Source organism: Opisthocomus hoazin, chromosome 6 (genome assembly GCF_030867145.1).
Source record: "Opisthocomus hoazin isolate bOpiHoa1 chromosome 6, bOpiHoa1.hap1, whole genome shotgun sequence".
Lineage (NCBI taxonomy): Eukaryota > Metazoa > Chordata > Aves > Opisthocomiformes > Opisthocomidae > Opisthocomus > Opisthocomus hoazin.
In genome coordinates this window covers 69,769,645-69,795,622 of record NC_134419.1, presented here as the reverse complement: position 1 = coordinate 69,795,622, position 25,978 = coordinate 69,769,645, and the positions used below count along the sequence as shown (strand labels likewise).

At 41.4% G+C, this 25,978-nt stretch overlaps 1 protein-coding gene across 3 annotated transcripts; it reads right to left on the bottom strand.

Moving 5' to 3' along the window:
• Positions 1-3,366: 3,366 nt before the first annotated feature.
• Positions 3,367-24,674, bottom strand: ACSL5 (acyl-CoA synthetase long chain family member 5). 3 transcript variants are annotated; one of them, XM_009942210.2, is made up of 21 exons: positions 24,556-24,674; positions 15,576-15,761; positions 14,901-15,009; positions 14,181-14,245; positions 14,001-14,102; positions 13,575-13,674; positions 12,244-12,422; positions 11,498-11,530; positions 11,228-11,279; positions 10,601-10,674; positions 10,067-10,144; positions 8,993-9,127; positions 8,376-8,510; positions 8,206-8,301; positions 7,568-7,640; positions 6,698-6,786; positions 6,499-6,615; positions 5,906-6,049; positions 5,249-5,350; positions 4,792-4,863; positions 3,367-4,359 (listed from the first exon to the last, which is right to left on the bottom strand). In XM_009942210.2, the coding sequence occupies exons 2-21, from the start codon at positions 15,729-15,731 to the stop codon at positions 4,219-4,221; spliced, it is 2,052 nt and encodes a 683-aa protein (XP_009940512.2). In that variant the 5' UTR covers positions 15,732-15,761; positions 24,556-24,674; the 3' UTR covers positions 3,367-4,218. The 3 variants fall into 3 exon arrangements, with proteins under 3 accessions (XP_009940512.2, XP_075279859.1, XP_075279860.1); XM_075423744.1 differs by lacking the exons at positions 14,181-14,245; positions 24,556-24,674 and having other exon boundaries at positions 3,369-4,359; positions 15,576-15,664; XM_075423745.1 differs by lacking the exons at positions 14,181-14,245; positions 15,576-15,761; positions 24,556-24,674 and adding an exon at positions 15,421-15,527 and having other exon boundaries at positions 3,369-4,359.
• Positions 24,675-25,978: the final 1,304 nt, after the last annotated feature.

The window sequence follows — 25,978 nt, the reverse complement described above, 5'->3', positions numbered from 1 at the left end:
AAGCCAGCATTACTCCTGTATGCTCATCCTCAGGCTCCTTATTTCCAGCACAAAGCCAGTTTTTTGTTACTTCCAGCCTGCTGTGCATTAGTGTTCATGGTGAGCCATAATCCTAGGCTGTTTATGAGCTGTGGCAGTGGGGCAGTTAGTGCTCAGTTTCAGTAGTTTGCAAGCAGGTGCTCTTGAAATCAAAGCACTTATTTTTGAGAAGCAGGCTTCATTAGAGGTACAGAAAGGTGTCATACTCCTGGTTTCCCTGCTAGCAAGAGCTGAAAGGCCAAGACTCAGCAGGAGGTAGCTGTTTTGGAAATTGGCAGGAAAACCTCCAAATTGCATGGAATACTCTTAGTCTCAACTGCAGTAGTTTCTGTTCAGTGCCTGTGGAATCTAGAACCAAAGTACAAAAATAAGCCTGTTTTGCAGCTGAGGAAGCTGGCAACTAAGGACCTCTTGTTCTTGACTATGAATGATCAAATGGATACTATCTAGACAAGCAGGCACCGATTAGCAATGTACTAGGAACAGATTAACAGCACTAATAACCACAGTTGATTGTTAGCTGTTGGAAGGGGAATTTGTGTAAGCTGTGGTCTGTTTGTGGAGGACTGGATATGTTTTAGTGGTTGAAGAGTATCTTCCACTGGATTTCAGCTTTCATCTGAGCAGAGTTTTGCACACTAAGATCCCTACACTGTGAACTACAGCATGCCCAGGAGCTCTGCTTCAGCAGTGGGCTTGCAGTCTGAAGTGGACTCTATATGCTTTTCTTTTTAAATTTTCCTCTTGTTTCTTTGTAGCTGCAAGTTCAGTCTTGCCTCTTCCCTTTTATAGCATAGGTAACTGCTGTTTCTATTTACCATTACAACACCTTCAGTCAGCAGTGCTTGCCTACAAGAATCTCAAAAACAAGATGCATACCTCTTAAGGCCATTTAGAGATTCTGAAGGCAAGAAAATACAAGTTGTGTTTCACTTGCTGAAAACAACTGTAACAGAGCATAAAGTTTAAAGACAAAGCACCTGTAAGGAACTCTTGATTCTTAATACTAGTAGATTTTCTTTTCCTTCCTTTCTACCATCCCATTCTACCTTTTTTTTTCTTATTCATTCTTCATTCCCTGCTTTTTGCTCAGGGAAGACCTTTGTTTATTAAGGAAAGGAGCAGGTATAGATTTGACATAGCTGTTCTGTGCTCCGCAGTGATTCATCAGGGAATTCGGTTGATTTGCTTTTAGGTTCAAATCCTTAGAGAAGCCAGGTCTGGGGGGAGTGAAAAGCAAGTGTCTTTTTCACACAGCATTAGCTCAATTAAACTACCTTTTGCTTTTCCCTGAGGGAAGAATTGCTCTTTTTATTTAAAATTTTGAGCTTTGCATCCTTTCCATCATCGAAGAGCAAGTCTAGACTTGCAATGCCAGGTAAGCCTAGCTCAGGCTCTAGTATGATGGAAAGTAAGGGTAACTGTACTGATGCAGAAGCCTGCAGTCCTGTTTAAAGGAAAGTGATGAAATAGGCTAATAAGAAATAGCTACTTACTTTAGTTCAGGCAGTTTTTGCACTGAAACAGAAACAGCATCTGTCATAAAAGCAGACAGTATCAGCCATGGTAAATGGACATCTTGGGCAACACCAAATCAATGAAAATCTTGCTTCCTACTCATCTGCCCTAGCTTTGGCCCCAGTCCAAAGAGAGAATCCTTTGTCACTGACTGTGACAGTCTCAGTGAGGATGGGGCTAGGTTACCGTATACAACAGGCTGTGCGGAAGACTGGCCTTGGTATTCTTGTGCCTGATAACTTTGAGAGTGATTACCAATAGTAAAAGACATCAATGATGAAAGAGCTCGCTCCTCTTCGGTAGTTTTAACCAAGAGGCTTCTGATTTTAATTGCAGGTCTCTTAAGATCTGAGCAAAGACAAGCTCATGTTAGAGTTTAAGCATGTCCCACATAGATTTTCAAATGCTATGTAGTGACTAGGAGGAGAAAAGAGAATATCTTATGCTAGGAAGCCAGGGATTTGCAGGTCATTTTGTTTTTACAATGGAGTTTCCTAGGTACAGCATTAGAGAATGATTCTAGAACTGTCTTGTGAGTATTCATTGAAATAAGGACCTCAGTAAAGCCAAATGGTGAATTTAAAGTCAGTATTTCCCAGTGAACACTTCCTTTCTGGGTAAGGAACAAAGGAGACTAACCAGTAATTAAGTTGCAGGCAGGTATTTTTAAGCTGAATGAATCACTACGATTGGTATCTGAACACTGCTAGTTGAAGGGCCCATCACAGAGTGCTGGGCTTCAACATTCAGATGGGTCTCTGTAGGGAAGTTTGATTTGTTGAGAAAATGAACACAGCACTTTCAGGGCACTGCAGGAGGTGGAATCACAGCATTCAGCCTCGAGTTTATACAGATCTCAGTGGCACTAAACTTACTGTCCCCAACCGAATTGCTTATCAGAACCCACAACCAGTTTAAGTATACACTTCTTCCCTTTGGTTCCTCTCTTTCTCCCCAGTCTCACCTAGGAGAAAAGATTAAGCCATCAGTAACTGTTAAGTTACATTGCTTTAAGGAAGCATGGGAAAGATAAGCAGCATGGTTCCATGCACTTTCAGAGTCTTAGAAGCCTTTATAACCTCAGGTTATGACAAGCACAATAAGTGACATAACAGTTGCCTAAAAATGTCAAGGTCTTTGGGCCTAGAGTAGAAAGAGAATTGGGTTTAGACTTCTGAAACAGAATGCAGTTATTTTTTACTAGTCAAAGCTGGGGAGGCCTCATAGCAAGGGGTGGGTCTTTCCTGACCAACAAAACCACTGGTTGCTGTCATTTTGGGATATCTGACCAAGACTATAAAATGCAGAGGAAGAGGCACTAGTTGTAAGAATCTGGCACAGCGGAGGAGAATAGGCAGAGGAGAGCTACATGTACTCCTTCTCCCCTGTGTTCCATCCTTGTTAGCACTGCATTGCCTTTTGGACTGACAAGCAGACTACTCCAGGGACAGGGAGGAACAGTCAGCAGAGACAGCATACACTGCTTGAAAGCATGTTTCTGAAGATAGAGACAGTACTCCTCTTGCCCAAGTAGTTCTCTAAAGAAACAGCCTTATTTCATAGGACATACTGAGCTGGAAGCGTGAATTTATGTTGAAGATTTTGACACATACTACCACAGTACAAGAAAGAAAGTTGAGTGGAGGAGCAGCGTCTCACATGGCACTATCTTACTGCCTCATGACTTGAGCTGTGGCTGAGCAGTGACAGATCAGAAACAAGCTAGCTTTCTGCAGCAGTTATGTTCCAGCTGCAGCTATCCAGAACCAGGCAGCAGTAAGCCTTGCAGCCGGTGGTCTGGTTACAGCAGAGACAAGTCACTCACGCAGGCTTTGGTTTGCTTGTGCAATTACCATTTATTGCATCCTATGCCCTAAGGAATTACAGCTGAAGTTTTTTCACTTACCAGGCTCAAATTCATAAGTGTAGAGGCTTTGTAACTGCTGTTGCGTTTGAAAATGTGCAAAAACTGATCCAGTGTCTCCCATACTAGAGCCTAAACTATGTTTGCTTTAGACACATGCACTTTGTAAACCAGTTGATGCCAGACTACTCATTTTCATTAAAAGCAACCTATCGTGTGTGGTCCAGGGCTAGGAATAGAAAATTCATTTCTGTATTTGTGGAACAGATGTTAAGCTCCAATTCATATTGTGGCAGCTTCAGCTGAGACAGGTTATCGCATCCTGAGTGGAAACTGAAGAGTTATTTACCTACATTTGTTTCTTGAACTATCTCCCACCCCCGCCCCAAACATGTAACTGTATGAAAAGAGTTCAGTCTGATTGCAGATCTACCACAAAATGTAGCAATGGAGTTCCTTGTTGGAGCAGGCAAACAGGATTTGTTTTTGACAGCAAGAAGTGCATACAGCTGCCTTGTAAAGGCTGAGGTTGTTGAGTGTTTTTGTGCTTCATTCACAGTCTAAGGAAGATGAAAGTTCTGGCATTGCCTAAACAGCTGATGCTTAGTCCTGCAAGATGTGAACACTGCAGTTGTCAGTTGTACTATAGCCATCTTCATCTGAAAGTCTTTTTTCCCAGGACTAAATATATTTAAAGTTCTCCATGCTCCCCTCCACTCAGGCGTGTGTTCTCCATCAGTCATGTTGTGTCACAGATTTGTCTGGATACTCTATGCAGTTTAATTTAAATTAGCCACTTATTCCTGCATACTTGAATAGAGGGCCTCAATCTGCTTCTTGAAGAGTTTAACAAGCTCTGCTCTTTTTGCCTTCAGTGTTGGTGTCAAGAGTCCATTTTCTACAGAGAACATCTCTGTGTGGAGGTACACGTCTTTAACCTATTAAAAGAAAAAAAATTTAGCACACCACACTTATGCAATTGCTTAGGGGACAAACAACAGTTCTTCCCAGCTTCCTTGAGCTCAGTGCAAGAACTCACTTAGTCTCAGGAGCTCAAGTAACTAAAATGTTTTTTGATGCAAGTCAAACTCCTTTTGGCTGACACAGCAAGAGGATATGCTGGAGCTACAGTGCAGCTCCTGCAGCCTATGGTGAACCTCCACACCATCCTACTGTTGCCCTGTACAGCCACCTGTCTCTTGGTCAAGAGACGGGCAGCCTGTCAATGTTTCACTGCCTCCTTCAATCAGTGGTCCTGGGCAGCTGTCTTAGGTCTCATCCTGGCACAGTCAGTAACAGCAATGCAGACTTCCCAGCCATTGCATTAGCAAAACAGGTATTTGTGACAGGCAGGATTTGGAAGTACTCACTTGTTCAAAGGATTTAAGGCCAGCCTCTTTCCCCAGTCTGACCATATCTTCTAAAATAGCTTTCTTCACTGCCTAGAAGAAACAGACCAGGAACAGAGTGGGTAAAGCTGCCATTTTGTAACTGCAGCTCAGGACCATACCCGTTGCCCAGTCAGTGAAAACTGAGGTTGGCAAGAATACATGTACATATTTCAGCATTCAAGATTTCTCACATTAAAGCCACTACAAGGTTGTGTCTATCTTCTCATTGGAAAAGAAGCAGTGATAGCCCTTGAAACATCAAAAGACACCTATAATTAGTTCCAGTTTTTACTTTAAGGCCGCTTACATGATTCTCCCAGCGTTAATGCAGGTTAATTTTAAAAAAAGGTGGGTAAAAATGAAGTCAAAGCAATGCAAGATTGGACTTCAGGATTAAATTCTGCCTATAAGTCACTAAAAAGGTAAAGACACTCACTGGATTTTTGCACACATCTTCATAGGAACCTTTTATTCCCAGTTTTGCTGCAAAATCTGGAAGTGTCTCAGGATCAGGAACCACTATACCTATTAGAAAAGACTGAAAACAGGTGGAAGTAGTCATGTTTAGACCCAGATAAGGCATCTGAAATTATTTTGATTGTCTATGGGAACTTGATTGTGGACATTATCTCTATACTAAGCCACATCTACATCCTCATCTGTTCCCAGGATTTGGAAGGTAGCTACAAGGGCTTTCAAGTCACTTATCCAAGTTCTGACAGCAGCTGAGAGCGCAGTTTGTCTATTGTATGTGCTAAACACTCCAGCAATTACTTTTGGTCAGTCTACAAATTATGTGGCAAAGGAACAGAGAAACTACACAGAGCTGGCCTGACATACAAATCCCATACAAGTATGTAATTAACCTGTATCCAACTTGCAACTTTATTCCAAGATCTCTTGGGTTTTCTTAGTGTCAAGAGGGAAGGATACAGACAGCCTAAAAAGTCTGAAAGGATATTCCTATAAACATGGCACTCTTGGGAACAGGTCTTGTTCAAGGACTCTTGTATATGCATATGCTTGTGCCCTGATCTTCCAGAACTCACTGTGGGAGGAGTCTTGCAGGATGCTCACTCCCAACATCACTTACCCTTAGGCTTTCCCCATGTACAAAGACCTGGGCTACAGGAGCACTTCTGATATAGACATTTTCTATCTTCTCTGGAGCAATGTATTCTCCTTGTGCAAGTTTAAATATATTCTTCTTCCTATCGATGATCTTCAGTGTTCCATTCTAGAAGTTAAAGATAGAGGCTGTTACTTTCAAGTATTTGTCTTGCTTCAATAAGAAGGAGAAGCTAATAGGTTTGGTTTTGTTGTATGAAAGGCACATGCTAGTCTGGAACTGGTCTTTGCTCTTTACAGAGAGAAGAGGCCCTTTGTCTAATTTTTCCAGTTAGCTCACATGATTACACAGCTCCTTTATTCTCCTCTGACAGAAACCAAGACACCTGTTGTTCTTCATTGTGGTAGGGACAGTCTTAACTACTGGCCTAGCAGGTGTTATTTGAGATCTTGTAACCTAATTGGTCTTTGGAGCTTTGCCTGGAGTTACCTGCTGAATGATAAAAAAATACCACGTAAGGCTTTTATTCTAGAATTCACTTCTCTAGCTTTTCATGTTACTGTAAACTAGCCAGGAATTCACACGCAAGGGATGGTCTGTATTAAGCAGTTACTCACTGGCAGCCACTTCCCTATGTCTCCAGTGTGGAGCCAGCCATCTTTATCAATTGCTTCTGCTGTCTTCTCAGGGTCTTTCAGATAACCCTTGAACACATTTGGTCCTTTAATGCAGACCTACAGCAAGCACAGAACATATTGTTAGTCACCAGGTTTTATGTTTCAATATCTCCTGATACACACAGGAGATTGTACCTACCTCGCCTTCATTGTTAGAAGAGAAGTAGTTCATTTCTTCCACATCATCTAGTTTTATGATATTACAAGCCAAAGGGGGTCCAACATGGCCTAAGAGAAAAAACCAAGGACAGTTGTATTTGGGGATTCTGCTAGCAGTTGGCCCTATTTGACCTAAAGCTAGAAAGACATCAGTACTGTTTAAGGGAGTCAGACACCATATGTTCAAGAAAGTTACTGTAATGCCATTTTCAGACAATTAATGCAGGATAAGTAGCAGCTAAGTCTCAATGCTTAGAGCCATTTATTGGTGTAATCAACCATACCAATCATGTACCACACTTGCCTCCACAGAATTCCCTCAGACCCTAACGTTTATTTGCATTTCATCCTCATTGTTCTCTGCAGTTATTTGTGTTCTCAAAGATGGTGACTTGAGCTTGAATTTAGAATAACCAATATTAAAATCATCCTTGCCAAGATGAAAGCTAGATCTTCAAGGCCAGATAGTCCTTCAGAAAAATAGTCAAATATGTCTGATATTTTACTCGTAATTCTCTGAGTTAAACAAGTTATTGGGGAGCTAAAGCTAGTTTCTTAAAGCCATTTGGGAAGTCCTTGTTCAGTTTGCTCAGCTCTGTACAGACACTCCTTTCTTGTACACTGGGACGGGGTCTAGGCTGATCTACGTCACTTTACACGAGAGATCCTCACATATTTGAGTCAAGAATTTTGGCACCTATCAAGCATACAGGTGACTGTTGCTACCAAGAATCACTGAGGTTAAGTACTCAGGATTTAACTTTCACTGACTGAAAGCAATGGAGCACCTAAGCTTGCATGCCACTTTCTATTGGCAGCTGTGGGAGAATCTGAGTCTCAGCTACTATACCTGTTGTCCAGTCTCCAGGCATTGAGAAAGTGCACCCAGCTGAGCATTCAGTCTGGCCATACGCTTCAAAGATCTGTGTGAAAAAAGGATGCATATTCTTTGAACGTCAAGTCCATGGTGTGAAAGAGCTCCATTTCAACTATGCCTATGCTCAAGTCTCCTTCTTAGGAAGGAAGCTAAGACAATCTTAGCCTTTAAGCCTTTTTGGTCTATTTGGTGTGACTAGATGTTCTTCAAGTTCACCTACGCAAACCTTGCTTTGGTCACCTCATTCTGAGTTCTGTTCTCAGATGTACTACATCGGGAGCTCACTGACTGTCAGGATAAGCCACAAAGCTCAGAGGCAGCTGCTTGACTGAGTGCTGCATGTTCCTATTTCTGCTGCTCTATTTCTCTTCCCAGAGTCTACAGGATTGTTTTCAGTAGCATATTTTGAAGCTAGCCCTGCAGAATTTTGTTCCTGTTACAGTTAGCTTAGAGCAAGCAGCCTGTAAATACTGAAGACTGTGACAACAGTCTCCCCAGGAACAAGCTGGGCTGGACCACAGCTGTATCACTGATCACTTGTTTGGGCATAATCAAACAGGTCTTACTTAAAGAAAAAAAAAAAAAAAAAATCAACAAACAACTCAGCTTACCTGACAGCCCAATGCTGCTCTAAGAAATGTCAGGACAGAGGGAGATATAGGGGCTGCGCCTGTTACCATTATACGCACTCTTCCACCCATGGTGTCCTACAAGTGAAACAGAAGCCATCAGATCCGCTAATACTACATTGCTCAGCTTGCTTACACTTGGAATAACTTACCTGAACTTTTTTGAATATTAGCTGATCCCAAATGCTGTCATTTCGAATTATGCCATGTTTTATTTCAGCCATCTTCATAGTCACAGCAAAGTTTAACAGGCAGCGTTTCACTGGGCTCTTTGCACCACTTTGTATCTGCAAGGGAAAGTATTGGTGACTCTTGGGTTTAACTCGCATACGAGCCCCCAGTTCTTGCTTTCTTAGGAGGCACCGTATCTTGCTTTGATGCTCTAGGGTCTTCACTACTACTGTGGTCTGGGAGATGAACCAAGGGACAATACTAATTTCTGTTACTGCTGACATACTTCAGCTACATCTCTGAGGAATAGGGATCCTTCCAACTTTGCATTTGCTTCATTTGCATTCCAAAAGTAAATAAACTTTTTGTCTCTGAACAGCAACAGACTTAACGCCGTCATGGCTGGATACACTGTTCTTACGTCTCAGGTCCCAGGGCTCGTTCCATCTCCTCGGGAAGGATTTTGAATTCTTCCTGCTAAGGACTAATGAATTAGTGGTGATGTGATGGTGCATTTAATATTAATTTAAACTTGTATGCTTGCTTAGATATATGAAAATGAATTATGAAGATAATTTAGCTGAAATTGTTTACATACCTTGTCATATATTCTATTGAGCAGTCGTGGTACAACTGGAAATAGCGTTGGCTTCAAGGTTTTCATGTCATCTGTTAGCAACTTGATGTCTCCTTGGAAGAAGCCTACTTTTGCTCCACAGCTGTAGACCACAGTCTAAAAATTGACCAGACTAAGCTTAGTCAAAGATAATTCCTAGCTTCATTAGCCAGAATTATTTGTCTGTGGAAAGCAGCATGATTTCCAGTGCCCAGTGGTAGGAAAGTTCTTCTGGAATAGGTTTTGAGGAAATACAGAAAGCTATCATACTATAATTTGATTTACAGAAGCTCAGATGCATAGATTAAGTTCTAGCATGCAACTTTGATTTGTAGTCCACAAACACCACAAGTGAAGTTTCACATCATGCTTGAATACAATTAATGAGCTTCACCACATTTGTAACAGCTGTTCTATTTTAGTATCTTTTGCGATACCTTCAAATTTAAATTCAAGGCAACAGAAGAATTTAACAGCTTGACAAGGAATAGGACAAGACACATTCTGTTTTAAATACTGGGTTGGGAATTGAAGTTCAGAGACTATTCCGAGACAGTTGCACATAGGAGAGTTAGATCCAGCCACAAAGCTGCTAACGTTCCCTGTAGGAAGCATTACTTACACAGAGTGCTGGAGGAAGTGCATTGTAGAACTTCATGTTAGGAAACAGATAGGCAGGATGACACAGCCCAGCAGAGTAAACAGTGGAGAACATACCACTGTTTACCTCTGAGTACTAAATCCACAGGTCTTAAACTGCTTCCTCTCCACTTATTAGCTTTCACTGTGTTTGACTAAGGGCTTGATGCTGTTAATTTCCCTTGCTGATGTGTTACTAAATCACAGACTCAGTGAGCCTGGACTGAAGAACAAAGCTTCATTTAATGAAGCTAGTAGCCATATCTTGAAGAAGTGACTAGGCATTATTTAGCCAGTTCAGAGGTTTTTTTAGGTAGGTGGTCTTAACCATTTAGGTTCCAACAAATGTTACTGTCTGAACTTCATACATCCAAGATCTTCTACAGAAGCTTAGTAGCATGCACACAGTCTACTTACCTGTACAACTCTCTCAAACATGTGAGCCAAGGGGAGATAGGACATGGTGATATCTGAACTTGTACACTCAACTGTGTTCTAGAAGAGAAAGAAATAGAAGTAGGTTAGCACACCCTATGCCTGCTTGAGTTACTCTTAAGTAGAAAGCAAATAAAGTTTGGATCAGCTGGAGTACTTTGAAATAGACACTTCAAATAACTGAAGCGACTCAGGCTCATCCATCACCTCTTCAAAATTTGCAGGTGTTACTCAGCCATACTAGATCACAATTAGTTTTACGTTTTGGCAGGACTTGGAATAGAGTAGTTCAGTACTCTTGGCATTTAGCACTGATTTATTCTAAATAACTTCTGAGTAGAAGTTGTTGTTCAAGGTTAAACCAAGTTTCTTGCAATACTATTGTCCCACTGAAAAAAGGGGACTTAGGACTGCACGAGTTTGCTGGGAGCGTATGGGTTGCAGAAAATGCCCACATTAAAGCTAGTTTCATGATGTAGTGGCACAGCCTAGAGATCACCATTAGCAGTAGCTTACCTCTGTGCTTCTAAGGAAGGCAGCAGCATTTGCAACAACATTTTGATGTGTCAGCATGGCTCCTTTAGGGTTACCTTCAGAGAGATCGAGCAAAGTCAGCTGTGGGTCTGACTGCTTCTGCTGTCAGTTTCCCATGTCTTGTTTGCCTCAATTTAAACTACCTTGGTGTTAGGCTCAATCATAGGATGCATTGTCTTAATAGATCACAAATATGCCTCATCTTGAGCACTTTCAGCTATGGATATTATAGAAAGGAAATAAATGTTTACTGAAGCAGCAGAGTACTTAAGAGCAGAATAAAGAACGCTGAAACAAGATGTTTCTCTAGCCCCTGTGGATAAGAATACAGACACAGTCAAACAACCAATCTCTTTAACATTAAGACTGTGTACTTTTCACAGGGTAAGAGAACATGAATTTGGCTATTCTTTTCCCTATCTCTAAGAAACTGTGTCTAATGCACTGGACTTGTAGTGACAATGTGCCAAGTAAAACCACAGTAGTGGCTTGACACTGTTCTAATTTACTGGTTTTACTTCTATTTCATTTTTTTTTGTGCTGGAAGGCTATTTTTGTCAGCACACGGGGACTGTTTTAGCGAGGAAGCATCACTATATGTTCTCTTACCTGTGGTTCCACTGGTAAAACACACGATGCAAAGATCGTCAGGCTTAGGGGGCTAGAGGGAAAAAGCCACATAAGGTCAACAGAGTAAGGATTGTGTTGCTTATCAGTATTTACATACACTTCCTAAAGGGGGATGAACCAGGTATTCTGTTTGGAAACAGCAAGACAAAATACAAAAATAATCCTGCCAGCCTCCTCTACTAGCAGCGTGGCAAGAGGTTTTTTCAGAGACCACTTTTGCAAGTTTATAACTGTTCCAGAGATACTTACAACTGGTTTTGTGATGTTATTTCTTCCCAGCTCCTGTGTTAGAGAGAAAACATAGCTTAGTAATTGCAACAGAAAGATGTGCAACAACAGTAGATGAGTAGGTAACTGTATTTCAAATGCAACACTTGTTTTTACTTTGCCTCTTGATACTGTGTCTCATTCAAAGAGACATGTCAGTCTTCCTGAATTTAGTATACATAATTTGGAAAAGCTGACTCCTGGGGTTCTGAAAAGGATGAATTTGAGTGTGTAGAAAGTGATCAGATCTACTTAAGGAATTTGGAAGTCCTGAGTTGTGATATTTCATTTTATTTGACGTAGGCCACATCTTATACTTTACATTTATGCATCATATCTGGAAGCTTCTGGAAGATTACGTCTAGTATTGGGATGTCAAAGCAGCCAGTAATTTGCACTTACAGTTTCAGTTAGACTCAACTGCCAGCTTAGAAGCCTGATAAATCCTGTTACAACCGCACCATGAATTAAGCTAAGGAAGTCTTCAGTTTAATGCATACTGATTGTCCACAACACATGGACACAACTTTAGTCAATGGTTTGAACTCTGAAAGTCTATTTGGCTAAATATATCAAGTTTCAGAATGACTGCTGATCAAGATCTCAGGTACAAGTGTGACAACTGGTTAATGTTTACATTAAATTGTCATTGTTGCCAGAAAAGGTCCAGATGTCTAGCTGACAAGATATTCCTCTGCAAGACCAAGCTGATGCCTTTAGTCACCTACCTCAACCTCCTGCAGTGCAAGAATTTCAACTCCCACTTTAGCTCCTCTGTCCTTAAGCTCTTTATCAAAGAGATCCATCAGAATGATAGTCTTCAGACATTGGGTCTTTTCCTGCTCACAGTTCTCAAGCAAGATCTGTGCCTTCTCAGGGCTGTCGCAGATCACTATGCTTATGTCAGCTACAGAAAAGAAATTACATTTCAGAAGTCTGTTGAGAAGACATGAGGTTAGTGAGTGACAGCTCAGTAGCACATACATTTAGAACATAGCATTCATCTGTTCTAAAGCCATTTGCATTTGTTCATATGGATGCAGTGGCTGGCTTACAGTGCTAAGAAACTTCCTCCTACCATGGCCAACTTTGGGCAAACTTGAGATTCTAGCTATACAAAATGAGGGCAAATGCTGAGGAACTGAAGACTAAATATCTTTAGTCCCTCAAGACAGGCACTGAAATTTTTAGTATTGCCATAAAGGCTCAGAATTGCCCTTGCTGATTGTTTAGGTTTAGCCATCTTCCATAAGTCTAAAGAAATTTAGACCTGTTTGAAAGAGGTTGATAAAATTCCTGAGTTAATGCCTCAGCTTCCCTACATGTACAAGAGAGTTTTATGCAATTACAAAAACATTTCCCATTAAGCTGGCAGAGGAACTGAATTTGCTTGAACATGCCAGTTCCCCATTAGCCTAGTCAGTCACAGCTGTGTAGTCCCAAGGCAAGACCTGTTTGCAACATTCACCAGCATAACTGTTGAAGTGATTTGCTTGACAAATCCTGTTTATGGGTTGGATCCCGGATCGTCGTGATAGCAGTGGATGTTCCCCCCTCCCCCCATCTCCCCTAAGACTGGGGGAAGAGAGTTTGAAGATATATTCAAGCTTCCTCACCAGTTTCTTCCATGATACTATGCTAGTTGTTGCTTCTGTAGAAAAACAGGCCCTAACCAGATGTATTAAACAGATTTAGGCATATCTTTTCCCCTTCCTCCTCCACTCTTTACATCCCACAACTTTAAATCAGAGACACACATCTAGCTTTAATTTGCATGCAAGGCTGCCTGCGTTGTCTGATTGTTTGGCAGTGTGAGAGTTCAAGATTGCAAAACCTCAAATAGCAAATAGCTGAGCACTCTGATTGCAGGATGGTCCACAGAATCTAGCAGGTCTTCAGTGGACTTGCACTTATTACAGAAATTAAGTGTCTATAAAATTATAAGAGCAGTATGGATAAAGCTGCGCTGATTTTTGCATCAAATTCCCTTGAACTTCAGCCTTCTCAAAACATAGCTTCTTAGGGAAATCATTACGAAATAGTGGAGGTCAATATTTACCTTTGTTAACAATATATACAATGGCCTCTGGCCCCAGAGTGTCATAGAGTGGAACAGCAACCATTGAGTAAGTGTAGCATCCATACTCTGAAATGATCCACTGAAGAGAGAAAACAGAAGGGCTCAGGAAAACTAGCAGCTCAGAAGACAGGATTACCTACAGATTTCATGCAGCTTGAGTAGCCCATGCACACATTAGTAGTGGGGGTTGTGTAAGGAGCATATCTAAGATTCTTGAAGTAGTGAGTGTTCAAGATAATTGTATTACATGCCTGAGATAGTATGTGCTCAGTAATAAGGGAACTGGGAAAGGAAAAGCCAGTTGTGATTGTTCCTCACACGGCCTCAGGCTTTTTAAATACAGGCCCTCCTCTCTCCGTAAGGTGTCAGAATATTCTGGGAAAAAATATTGAATTTTTTGCTTACCTCTGGCCTATTCTGAGCAAAAATGCCAATAAACTGGTTTGGTGATGGTTTGCATCCTTTTTGCAGAAGCCCTGATCCCAGAAATTGAGCTCTGTCCAAAACCTGTAAGATAGTTTCCCTCCCTTTAGTGTTACAAGACAGTAACCGCAATTAAAGTCTTCTGTCATGTACAATGCTCACCTGTTGATATGTCAGCCACTGATAAGGTTGGTTGGGTTTTCTGTAGCCTAAACAGTTGCCATTTCCTAATGGAAGAGTTCAGAAAAGCAGCTGTAAAGCTCAATACTGAAGCTGCATAGCACTTCATTGCAACGCTTGTAAGTGGGAAATACTTTCAGTCGGACATCCAGCCAACTGCATGGAGCATGGAAGTGCAGTGTCCATAGTTAAGCACTCTGCTCAAACTAAGATTGTAAGACTGTTGGCTTTATGCTTAGAAGCAATACTTCCAAGATCTGGTGATATTTTCCCATTTCACACCTGACGTGTGGCTGAAATAACTTCAAGCTATCCCATTTTTCTGTGCATGGGACCCCTGAAGTCACATGGGCACAAATTCATACCTGTGGTAAGCAGGCAATAATTTTACACTAAAACCCACATCGTGAGACAAAGCAGAGGTGTTTCCCCCCAACTCCCTCTGATGCTTACTATCTGCTGATTCTTCACTGAACTCTACCATCTTAAGCTTCTGATGTTTGTTCCTACCCAGTCTGCCAACTACTCCTAAATCAGTGGGGGCAAAGTAAATAGAGTCACTTGTCATTCCAGTCCACAGAAGGCTAGGAAAGCTTTTGCCGGCTTTAATTATTGCTACAGACAAGAGGCAAAGCAAAAGAGTTTGGGATTATTTTCTTCACATGTGATAGAGAAGTACTAACTAGCAGATGCAAAGCTTACCAGAAGCATGCAGTCCTCGCTGGAAAACTTCATACAAGGTTTTACCATCTTCAAAGTAGTAAGAAAGCAGGTTATTATCTGTCAAGAGTGCACTTCTTCTGGATCCTCCCTAGGAACAGAGCATAGTTATGAAACAGTGCAGAACAGATGCAATGTCATTTGATCCTCAGCTGTTCTCCCAGCAATCCCCTTTAAAACATTTCAGTAGCATCGCATTGTTAGGGAAGTCTCATTTTCCTTCCTGATTTTGATCTACTCAGTCATATGCAGAGGAATTTTCTAAATGGCCTAGATTAATACTCAATTGCAGGTTATTAGAGAGACCTTGACTAAGACTGAATGCTACCACTTGCCTAGTTAAATGAAGCCTAGTATCTTAGTCTAGCACCAGCAAAGCTGATGTAAAGCATTTAAAATATAGAAAAAACAGCCAGTGACAGCCAAGGCCATCTGGTAGAAAGCCCACCTAACCCTCTTGGCAAGAGCCACTGTTTCTTACTCTTAGTGTCTTACGACTTACCTTCTCCCCACCATACTGTTGAGTTGTACACCTGGGAGAGAAAGCTATGTGTATCAGACAGGAGAGTTTCCACTGATACGTAGACTCAGAATGGATCAGTATTCAGATTAAGCTTCTCAAAAATAGTCCATGCCCACAAGCGCAGTAAGTATTACCTCAATTCCTATTGACTGCTTGTTCAAGTCAACAGGAGGCAAAACAGGTTTTGGCCTGCTTATCACCCACAGGAAGATGCCAGCTCCAAACACAATAAGACTAATCAGTGCTGGGGTTGGGAGCGGGGAGAACAGGATTTGAAGTATCCAGATCATTGTGCCAGATCAGCAGAGTCAGAATTGAACCTGAAACAAACAGGAGGTTTGGTACACATGAGTTAGAAGCACTCACTACCTATGAGCCATGGTTACTGAAGTAGTTTGTTAAGCAATACTACTAATAATTTCAGCAGTTTGCCCCTAAAGACTCCTGGTACAATAATGAAGCATGCTTATACAATGCTTTAAGCTTTTTAAGAGATATCAAGTCACCTGTCCCCATAGATCTTAATCCATGCTGCATCCACTTCCCCAAAAAGCTGAAGACTGATGAAGTCAGACAAGGAACAGATGTCAATTCTTTCTATTGAAGAATATCTGCCTGGGAAAAACTATATAATTTCCCAAATTAAGCAGGAACAAAAAATGTCTACAGTTCAGTGATGTGAGTAGTGGAAGTAAGAAAACTCTTCAATATTATAGCTATCCAATAGGAGAAGGTATTGCTAAATCCCATGTTGGTTACACTTACATATGTAAGTCTACAGGACAAGCAGTATGTAGTAAAGACCAGCTGCTCTTACTGGAAAGCAAGGTTCACGCTGGACAAGTATTTCAGATAGTGGAAGTATGTTCAGCATGAGATACAGCATCAAAGTCAAAACTGTGAAAGTTCCTTTCCACTAGGAAGTGGTGACCTGAAGTCAACGTGTGCAGTGGCCAGTCCAGCTGGGAAATATAGAAGCAGTTCTGCTGCTTGCATCCTCCAGAGTCTCGTCCTTCCAGGGCAAGGAAGCAAAAACTGAGAATGCAGAATTTCTTATAAGAGACAATGAGACATCTACCTCAGCCTCCTCCCTTAAAAACAAGTACTTGAATCTCTAAAATGTTGTTTAATGTATGTTTCAGATTGAATGGCCAAGACAAATCTAGCACAGGTGACTGCTTTTTGTCTGAATCAACTAAGATTTCACCCTTAACTTTGCTAGTATCTAAATAGGTACGCAGGACATGACACACACCACACTTTGCAAGATGAATAACCACACTGTTTCGAATTTCTTCATACAGAATCAAGGGAACCCAATCAGTAGCCAGTATGTCAGCTAGCAACTAACTAAATCCTTGTACAAGGAGAATACCAGGCGTTCTGTGGCAGTGGGCTCCAGTTACCCTTTAACTGTAATTCCAAGAAAGTTGAAGGTATTTTCCAAAGAGCTAGTACATTCAGCCAGATGCCTAAGTCAGAATTTGGGTCTCTGAGCCCAGACTGACCAGAATTAGATCACCCATATCTGGTTTATGGTTTTGTAGTTTTCACTTGCCAGTGGCTACCTAGAGAGGTCAAAAGGAGTTTGCACTCCGTGCATTTCAGACAACTCTTCCCTGGGCATAAAGTTTTTCAGCCAGCAGTAAGAGAATAGTTATATACATATGCAAGCAACTGAAGAGACTACATGCCTGCTTAGCGGTACCACTTTTAATGGCTGAAGTGTCCTCATTTTAATAGCAATTTTAAGGCAATTTCCTAGAAACCAGGAAGGATTGGTTGTCTTTAGAGTATCATGGTAGAGGTAATAAACAGAAGTGGGGATCGTGTCTATAGCACAAAGTCCTCTACTATAACTTAATAACACTGCCTAATCAGACAGATCAGTGCAATTGTCACAAATAACCACTGTCTGTTACATGGACTTATTTGATTGAAAATTAATAGAAGACACTTATCTGACCTTTTTGTGGCAAGGATCAGAGAACCCACTAATCCCAAATGCTCCACACAGCAGTAGATAAGTCACTGAAAATCTTTTGTCAGGGTTATTCTCCTCACTGACTCACACGCAAAGCAGTTTGTGCCAAGACATCTAGGAAGACTAGTATCAGGCCCTGAAGGATAATGATGCCAGGAGCAAAGAACTCGCTAAAGTCTAGAAAGAATACCTGATCAAGTGTGATAAAAGCCTGAAAATTATTCAATGCAGCAAAGCTTTTGCTTTCACATTCTGAATCAATTCCACAAGTCTCTCACATACAGAAGAGAAACCAGACAGTAATCTGATCCCGTTGTAACCTAACCAGCATCCCTATAGTTAGTCAAGGTGATTTTCAGTTTTAAGCTGAACTGATTTTTAATTTAAAGAAAGACCTGTTAACAGTTTACATCCAAAGCCTGAGAAGTATTGTATGCTTATTTGCTTCTAGGCTGTTTTTTCTTTTCTTTAGTAACTGTCTTCATTAGCCCACTTACATTACTAAATGAGACTCTACATGTAAGAGTCAAAACCTAACATCCTTTAAAGCCACAGAAGTTAGTGTTGTGTCAAAAAAGAACAAATACCTAGATCTTGTTTGCAATGCATAAAAAAAATGCTTTTCATCTCCAAAATACTATTTTCAATTCCCCTTCTTTATGAATAGAATAGTGACAGTGTTTTGCTTTTACTTTCCAACCATGTCCCCTCAGATTGCCTTTAGTCACTCCTATCAAAGGACATAGGCTGTGGCAAGAGACTGTCAGGAAATTTGTCTTAATTCCCAGCGCTAGGACAGTTGTTTCCTATGCCTAGAGCTGCTACTGTAGCTACTTGTCAAATCCAAGTCACTGCTAGTTAATCTAGTGGAGGATACCTCTGGTATCCTCCAAAAGCCACTTAATCCATCTGCCCTCAAAGCAGAAGAGCCAGCAGAGAAGATAAGAGTGTTTACCTGACAGAGTTTTCTGCCCATGGGAAGAGAACAGTTCTACCTTAGATCTGTGCTATGGAGCAACTACAAGCAGAGCTTAACCCACAAGTCCAAATGCCCTGTGGATGCGGAGTACCTGAGCTATATCAGCTGAGTGAAAACTCAACTCAGGGCAGTGGGAGACAAAGCCAGGGCATTTTTGCCAGAAACCAGCTTCCACTGCAGGGCAAGTCTGAGCACCAGCTGCGTTCTTAAGCATGCAGGGGGGTGGGAGGTGGAGTGCTTGAAACCCCTGAGTTTTGAAGGGCTCAGGTCCCAGTGAACAGGAAGAGTCAAAAAGCACAGGAGGTCTCAAACCACCTGTTAGTCCTCTTGTGCAATAAGATGCTAGACAGTTAAAGTGTACTTAGGTTGTCTGGCCTGATCAGTGGTCAGGGATAAGATGTGCTAGGCTCAGGAGCGCAAAGGCTTAGCTTTTATCAGATAGAAGAGATTACAGTGGCACCGTTCACAGACTTCAGTTCAGGAGTACATGTTTTCATTTCCACTGTACGCCCAACCTCTACAGCAATTCCTTCACTGTCAAGAAGGAATAAAACAGAGTTATACTCTATTCTCTCCAAGTCAGAAGATTCTCTCCATTGGGAAGTGACTGAGTTTTGAGCCTCCAAGCACATAACTATGAAGAAAGAAATCAGTGTCATCTCCATCACAGTAGTTCTTTACAGACAGCAAAGCAACCTCTGATACTTGCACAATTTCAGAAGCAAGGGTCATGCACTGCCTGGGAGAACATCTTCTAGAATTATATTCTTTGTCTCAAGTTTGCCTAAGAAACACTTTACATGTGCTTTTGAGGTGATCATGAGAACTTGTTGATCAGCATTAGTAATGTCACTAAAAATCCGGGAATAAATGTCGTAACACCAATGCAGTGTAAAAGGCAGGCATTCTTTACTGCAGCGCCGGATGCACGGGGGATAGCCCCACCTAACGTGCACACCTTATGCCTTTTTCATATGATTTATATCGATCAAAAATATACATATTAATTTTATCCATACATATTTGTTATTATTCTTTTAGGTGATTGGTACAAATTTGGTCGCTTCGCATGTAAATAACAGCAGACTCAGTCGTCCTTTTCTATTGTTCTCTTTGGAGTGGGTGGTAGCAATTGGGTAGGTGGTCAGTGGGTCGGTGGGCACAGTCTCCCCCTGACAGAATTACCTTTTACCTACTCAGCTCTTAATCTTGGCAGTCCTAGCTAATTTTCTCAGTTCACTACACGAAACCACACTTCATCATTCTCTTTTGACAGAAACACATTGTCTATTGTTTTGTTCACATTAATGGTTACCTAAAGACTAAAATACAGATCAAAGAATACACTGATTGGTAGTGAGTATCAGTAAGAGAATCCATCTATCCCGAAAGACTTCATATACTCAGTGTTCCCAGACCTAATGTCTAGTTCACTAGGGCTGTACAAGGAATATAGCAGCATTGTTCATTGCCATGGTTAGCTGATTCTGTCACCCTGGTTACAGTAAGGTAGCATTGACTCTTTCCAGGCAGAAAGAGTAGAGTAGAACCAACCACACCAAGGTCACTGATTAGTCAGTTAACCACCAGGAGCTCACTCTACATTTGCTTACACAGTGCAGCTCTTGTCTGCTGTCCTGCAGATGCGAGCCACTGTGCCAGTTCCTGCTCCTTGGAAGCATTATATCCCATCTTCCTCCAGCTGCAGCAAGGAGAAGCCTTGTGTTCTGCAGCATTTAGGACCATCTAACTTGTAGCATCCAGAGAGAAGCTAAAGACCAAAAGCTTAGCAGTGACTGCTGAACAGAGCCATATAAAAACCACAAAGCAAAATCCACAGTAACTTGCATTAAACCTAAGATACTCTTTAGTTTGGCTTTGCTTTCAGAGTAGCTCTTAAGAGAGTCAGAGCCAAACAGTTCAAGTATCCTTTGATCTAGTCTGAGAAGTGCTCTGCTAGTGGGTGGGAAAGAACGAAGCCTCAGTAGCTTACTTTCAGGAAGTATAGTGCGCTGTGGTTTTAGACTGCGTGTAACAGGCTATTTCTGAGCCTTGCGGATGAAACCTGTTGAATTCAGGCTTTCTGTACACTTAAACAGAAAGGCCATTTTTTAATAAAAAATTCTACTATGTCTGATAATACAGTCCCTCTATCAGGGGGCACTGACACCATAACACTGCTCAGCAGGAAAAGTCATTTTGTCAGACAAATTGAAAAGCGAAGCTTTCACATATATTTTTATATGAGGGCTTTCTCCTTGAAAGCTACCTACTCAGAAAGCTAGAACATGTTCAGCTAGCTCTTTGAAGTTTTGAAAACAATTGTTAAAACAATGGGTTCTGTCGCTGTTTATTTTGTTAGATAGTACAGGATCACATTCTTGCAAAACATACGGGCATCACCATCACATTAACAGGAAATTATCTCTACACACACAACAAGCATGATTTAAAGAGCTAGGACTAAAGCTCAACTTGCAATTCACATAGAGCTTCTAAGAAAGCTAGAATATCATTGTGGAACACCTTACATAGCCACACAGAATAAAGGTAGCACTAAGAACTTCTAGATGCAAATGTCTTTAAACACTACATATCATTACAGTACTTACATTATGAAGAGCAAAGAGCAAACATATATCTGAACTTAACTCAGCCTAAGGTTAACATCTCACTGGTAGCTCACTACCAGAGATTTCTTAGCAGGCTCCTGATAAACTCATTATCTTGAGCCCTGCAGCTAATCACTGCACTTGCACATAGATTTTAGTAAAGCCCGTATGAGTAACAACAAGCAAACGAGCCTGTTAACAGTAAGATTAATAAAAGTAAAACTTCATTACTTATACATAAAATATTTCAGAGCAAATATGAAGATGAGAACCAGTGATCAAAACCACCTACCATTTCAAAGAGAGAGTGAGATACCAGCCTTTCTTCCTTAAGTGAAAGGGAGCCCTACTAGTGCAGCAGCAAACCAACACCAATTAGGTAACACTCATGTTAAAAGCTACAACTAGTTCTCTCTCCCCAGTTTAAATAACTCATCAAGCAGAAAAGGATGCTGGGAAGGGAGCTTCTGAAAGGGAGGAACTTGCATTGGGGAATTGAAGTAAGTGGTGAGAAAAAAAAAATATGGAGGAAGTTATTGAATTTTCTGTTTGTTGAAGAAAAGAGCTTGAAGTTTACATATCTCTGAAGAGCTGAAAGTGTACCAAGACCTTTTAATTTGATAGTTATAATTTGCTGTTTATAATCTCTTTAGTATTTTTTTCTCTGTATAAAGCTGTACTCTCAACAATAGTAATTTTCTCTCTGTAGCTGCCTGTATGTGAAGCTGAGCAGAGCTTTCTTCGTAGCCTCTAATACTGACAAAATGCTTTGGTATGGTACTTCTTATATACTGCTGTAATATATGTGTTTGTGGGCTGGGTCCCTGTTTCTGCTGCTGGGTTTGGTTTATTTGGTTTTGGTAGTTTGTGTTGTTTTTCTACCCGACCCCCCAAGCTATTTAGTATTTAGTTCTTTCTCCTGTGATATAGACTTACATACGTGCAAATATTTGCAGAAGGTAACAGTGAATCACATTTCAAACTTCAGTTTTGTTTCCTGCTATGACACGGATTTTCTTTATGATTTTACAGTTGTATTTCTTTGTTTAAAAGTTTATAGCTGCTGTGGTTTCTGTTTTTCTCTCGGATACTTGTCTAATGTAACTGGAATTTTGCAACAGGTTTAGAGGAGTGGGAAGACTGTAGTTTCACCTACCTCTTTAGTGCCTTGGCCTCAGATGTTAGAATTGTTTTCCCACTTAACAGTTTGCCCCTCTGAAAGTCTTTCTGTGCTGCATGATTTCAGAATAATCTGCTGAGCTAGACTAACTGTAGCTGGGATGGAGTAACATACCACGTACTTGCATCCAGAATGCAACCTGTCCTGGACCTTGGCTTGCTAAAATGCATAGCTGCTACTAATTGCAATTATGTTTTATTGCTGTTGTAAACTTTATGCTATTGAGATAAAGCTAATTTGCTCTGTAATTGTGGCATTATTTAGCAATACAGATAATAATTTTAGGGAAGCTGAGGCTTAATCACTGATTTTGCTGTAAGCTTTGGGTGAAGATGAAAAAGAAATAGTTCATTCTGCATGAAACTCCTCTGTCTTTGGCTTTGCGTACTCAGAGCTGCTTCTGTGGCATTTAAGTGAAGTTGTGAGCATCAGCTTCAGTAGTGCCAGTGAGGGCACAGTTATGCTTAGAGAAAGGCAATGGCCCTTACAGAGAAGGGAAAGAACGCCAGGCTCCCTCCCAGCCAGCTGCATTAGCACCTTCTTCGAGTGCTTCTCTGAGGTTTTTCCCCCTGCAGACATCTGGCCTCAGGCTGTTATTTTTCCAAGAGGAACAGACTAAGCAGTGAATTTTTCCTGTCTCTGCTCAGCTGTTGGGTAGCAATGCAGTGTATCTCAGAGGCATTGACTTTGGCTGCAGGTGGCGAGAACATGCCTGCAGCGCAGTCCTGCCTGGCCTGCCAGAAGCCCAGGGTGTGATGCGGGGGTCCCTGAGCTGGTAAGGTGACACTGCATTGCCTGGACTCCGTGGGTCTCACAGCTCCAATATAAATTGGAGGAAGGGATGCACACAGAAAAGCCTTGGGGAGGATACCTTCTCCTTAACAATTGGTTCTGTTTAATGCTCATAAATTAGAATACAGCTGACGCTCTTTCCCCAATATTCATAAGATGTGACATGCAGATTTTGAGGTTTTTGATTTTTGGTACTGCCTAAAATAATCTAAATAAACTCCAGATTTTTATGAGAGGCACAAATCCTTTTGTTGCTAGTAATTCTCTGCCAAAAAATAAAGTGGAGTCATGAATAACTCAACCTTTGCTTTTTTCTGTACCTGTGTATAAAATGTACACCTGCATCCTTCATACCCATTAGCAAACTAAGATGAGCAGTAAGTAAAGAGTTCAAGTTGCTGTCTTTCTGTTGTCCCTGTCACAGAGGATGAGTAAGATGAGCTTTTATAGTAAACCTTCAGGTCATGGCACAACACGAGCTTTTGCTATCCAAAGATGCCAAAATAGCCCATCTACTTATAGCAAATAACAGAAGATGTAAATAAATGCAGGGGAAGCATTAGCTCAGTGTACAGTTTTCTCTGTTGTCACTTCAAGACTTGGATGTGAATTTTGTGAGTCTGTGAGAAGTGGGCTCACTTCATTTAAGGGTTTTTGAATTCCAGTTTGCTTTCTTAATGCTATGAAAATAATCATTCCTATTGCTGTGCTATCCTTTTCAAGGGCAGCCTTCTGGGTTTTGTAAAGCAGAGTAACTGCACAGGGACATAAATAACCTTCTCAGAGCCTAAGTGGCTCCCTCAGAGAAGGCAGTATGGGCAGGACCATGGGCTTAGGTCTTGGAAGAGCAGCATGCTTTTTGCCACTTCTCTTACTTGCAGCTTGATTTCTGGTTAATCTTTGTCTCTGCTATCCTTTCCTTTGTTAGAGCCGCAGCTCTGTACACAAACAAAAGCTTGGGGAAGGCTCCATCTCTATAGGCACACCAAGCAGTTTTAACACATTTAAAAACCCTTAATAGCCAGCTTCTGTGTTCTTAGGGATTAAGGTCCTATTGTAGTAAATGTTGCTAATAAACTTGTGTGTATAAATGATCTAGCATATAACAAGTTTTTCCTGACACAATTTCAAAACCTGCCTGCAATGCTGTGGAAGCAAAGGATTCTTCTATTTGTGGAGCTCTGATTTAAACAGGAGTCTGAATGGGAGCCTGGCACTGGTACTCTGTGTGCTGTATCTTTAAATAGACATAACTAACAAACCGACAAGTAAATGGCTTCAGCCTGGACAGTAGTCTGGTTTCCAGTTGCAGCCAGCCTATAGCAACAGGGAGTGTTCATCAGGCTGTGATTTCCCTGTATGCCACCCCTAAGCCCAGACTTGCTTCTTTAATTACATGCAGCCAGTTACACAGCTGTTGCCTTTACCAGCACTGTGATGAGAAGACTACACTGGATCCAGGCATTGCAGCAAATTAAGGCTGTTACCCACTTGCAGTATTTCTGTGCTGGAGCAGGAAGCCTAGTACTTGGGAGGGACTGGTCCTGATCAGGAGAGATTTGCTTACCTTCCTTCAGCACTGGAGGAGGGGCCGGTACAGCTCACTGCCTTTACTGCTTTGCAACTCCAAGTGGGTGTTCAAGGGTTGGCGCTTCGCTAGCTCCTGTGGCAGGACTAAGCCCCGAATCCTCAGTGTGTGGCTTTAATAAACCGGCAAGACTGCACTCAGGTAACCTTTGAACCTACATTGCAACAGGTTCAAAGGTAAAAAAATTATTCCTGATCAAATATAAAGAGCAATTTTGGCCGGTTAGAGATGTTAAACATACAACTGTTGCGCAACAGCTTTAGCAGAGAGCAACACACTGTGACAGCGAACCCCAGCCCTGCAAAAGCTGCACACTTGGGTTTTTAATAGGACTCTCATTTACTCTGAGTATGCATGGGGCACTGAACAGGTCTCGTTCCACTGGGAAAAGGTGCTTCTTAGATTGCACTTTGAGAAGCAAACATATTCTAATATTTTTTTCCTACTGCTTTCTGGTGGGGCCTGTCCTTAATCATGTCCAACTGCTGGGGCAGCTGTTTCCTTTGCAGCTCGAGTGGTCCGTGAAGTGGCATGTTCCTTTGTGGTAGGAGCTCTCGGTGCAGTTGGGATGTACAGGGGACAGGTGATCTTACCGTGATGCACCGTCTCTTTGAAGGTGTGTAAAGGGTATTGTGCTTGCTGGACTGGCAAGTAGGCTAAGCCTGCTTTGTCAGAGATTTCTTACGTTGGTTTAAAGTGATTTTTCTTTTTGTCTTCATCTATGAAACAGGGGTAACAGAGCTGCTGTGCTTAATGTTCATTGAGAACAGACTCAGCTGTGAGGTGAGGTATGCTGGCTGAGCTGGCAGGTGGAGCTCCTTGGCGTCACTTCCAAAGACTCTGGATGTGTTCTTTGGGAGACGTTTGCTCCTCATAATCCAAGATGCAAGGCTAAATACTAAAGTCCTTTCAGCACTCACTTAATATTGTCAGCACTGATAAAGACCATGAAGCTTTTGTTGATCCAGGCCTGGTTTGACTGGTGCTGGAATTTGACTCCTGTATGATATTAGAGTAAACCAATATTAACACTTTTCACTTATGATCTTAAGTATTCTTGATTAGGGTGGTGGAACCTGCCTATATCAGTGGACATGAAAAAAAGTGGAAGCAACTGTGCCAACACCAATTATCATCCTAGACCACCTGATTGCAATCTTCTCAAAGTTTTTAGAAATTTTGGGTTCAGGGGGATGAAGAAAAAAAAATATATATATACGGGATGGTTCCAGACTTGGGGTAAAGAGATGATACCAGTGTGCAAGTCCTGCGGTTGTAGTCTGGTGTGCATCTTGTATGTAGGAAACAAAGTAGTCAATTTAATGTTGTTATGAGGCATACAATAGATACTAATAAGAAGTAGCTGGGCAGGTTCCCATTCAGTGTAAATGGCTACTGCCTG

Coding starts and splice junctions, on each gene's coding strand:
- ACSL5 (XM_009942210.2), bottom strand. CDS start 15,731: ATGATCTGGATACTTCAAATCCTGTTCTCCCCGCTCCCAACCCCAGCA. Junction 10,675..11,227: donor TTTTACCAGTGGAACCACAG/GTAAGAGAACAT, acceptor ATCTCTCTGAAG/GTAACCCTAAAGGAGCCATG. Junction 4,864..5,248: donor AAGATGTGTGCAAAAATCCA/GTGAGTGTCTTT, acceptor TGTTTCTTCTAG/GCAGTGAAGAAAGCTATTTT.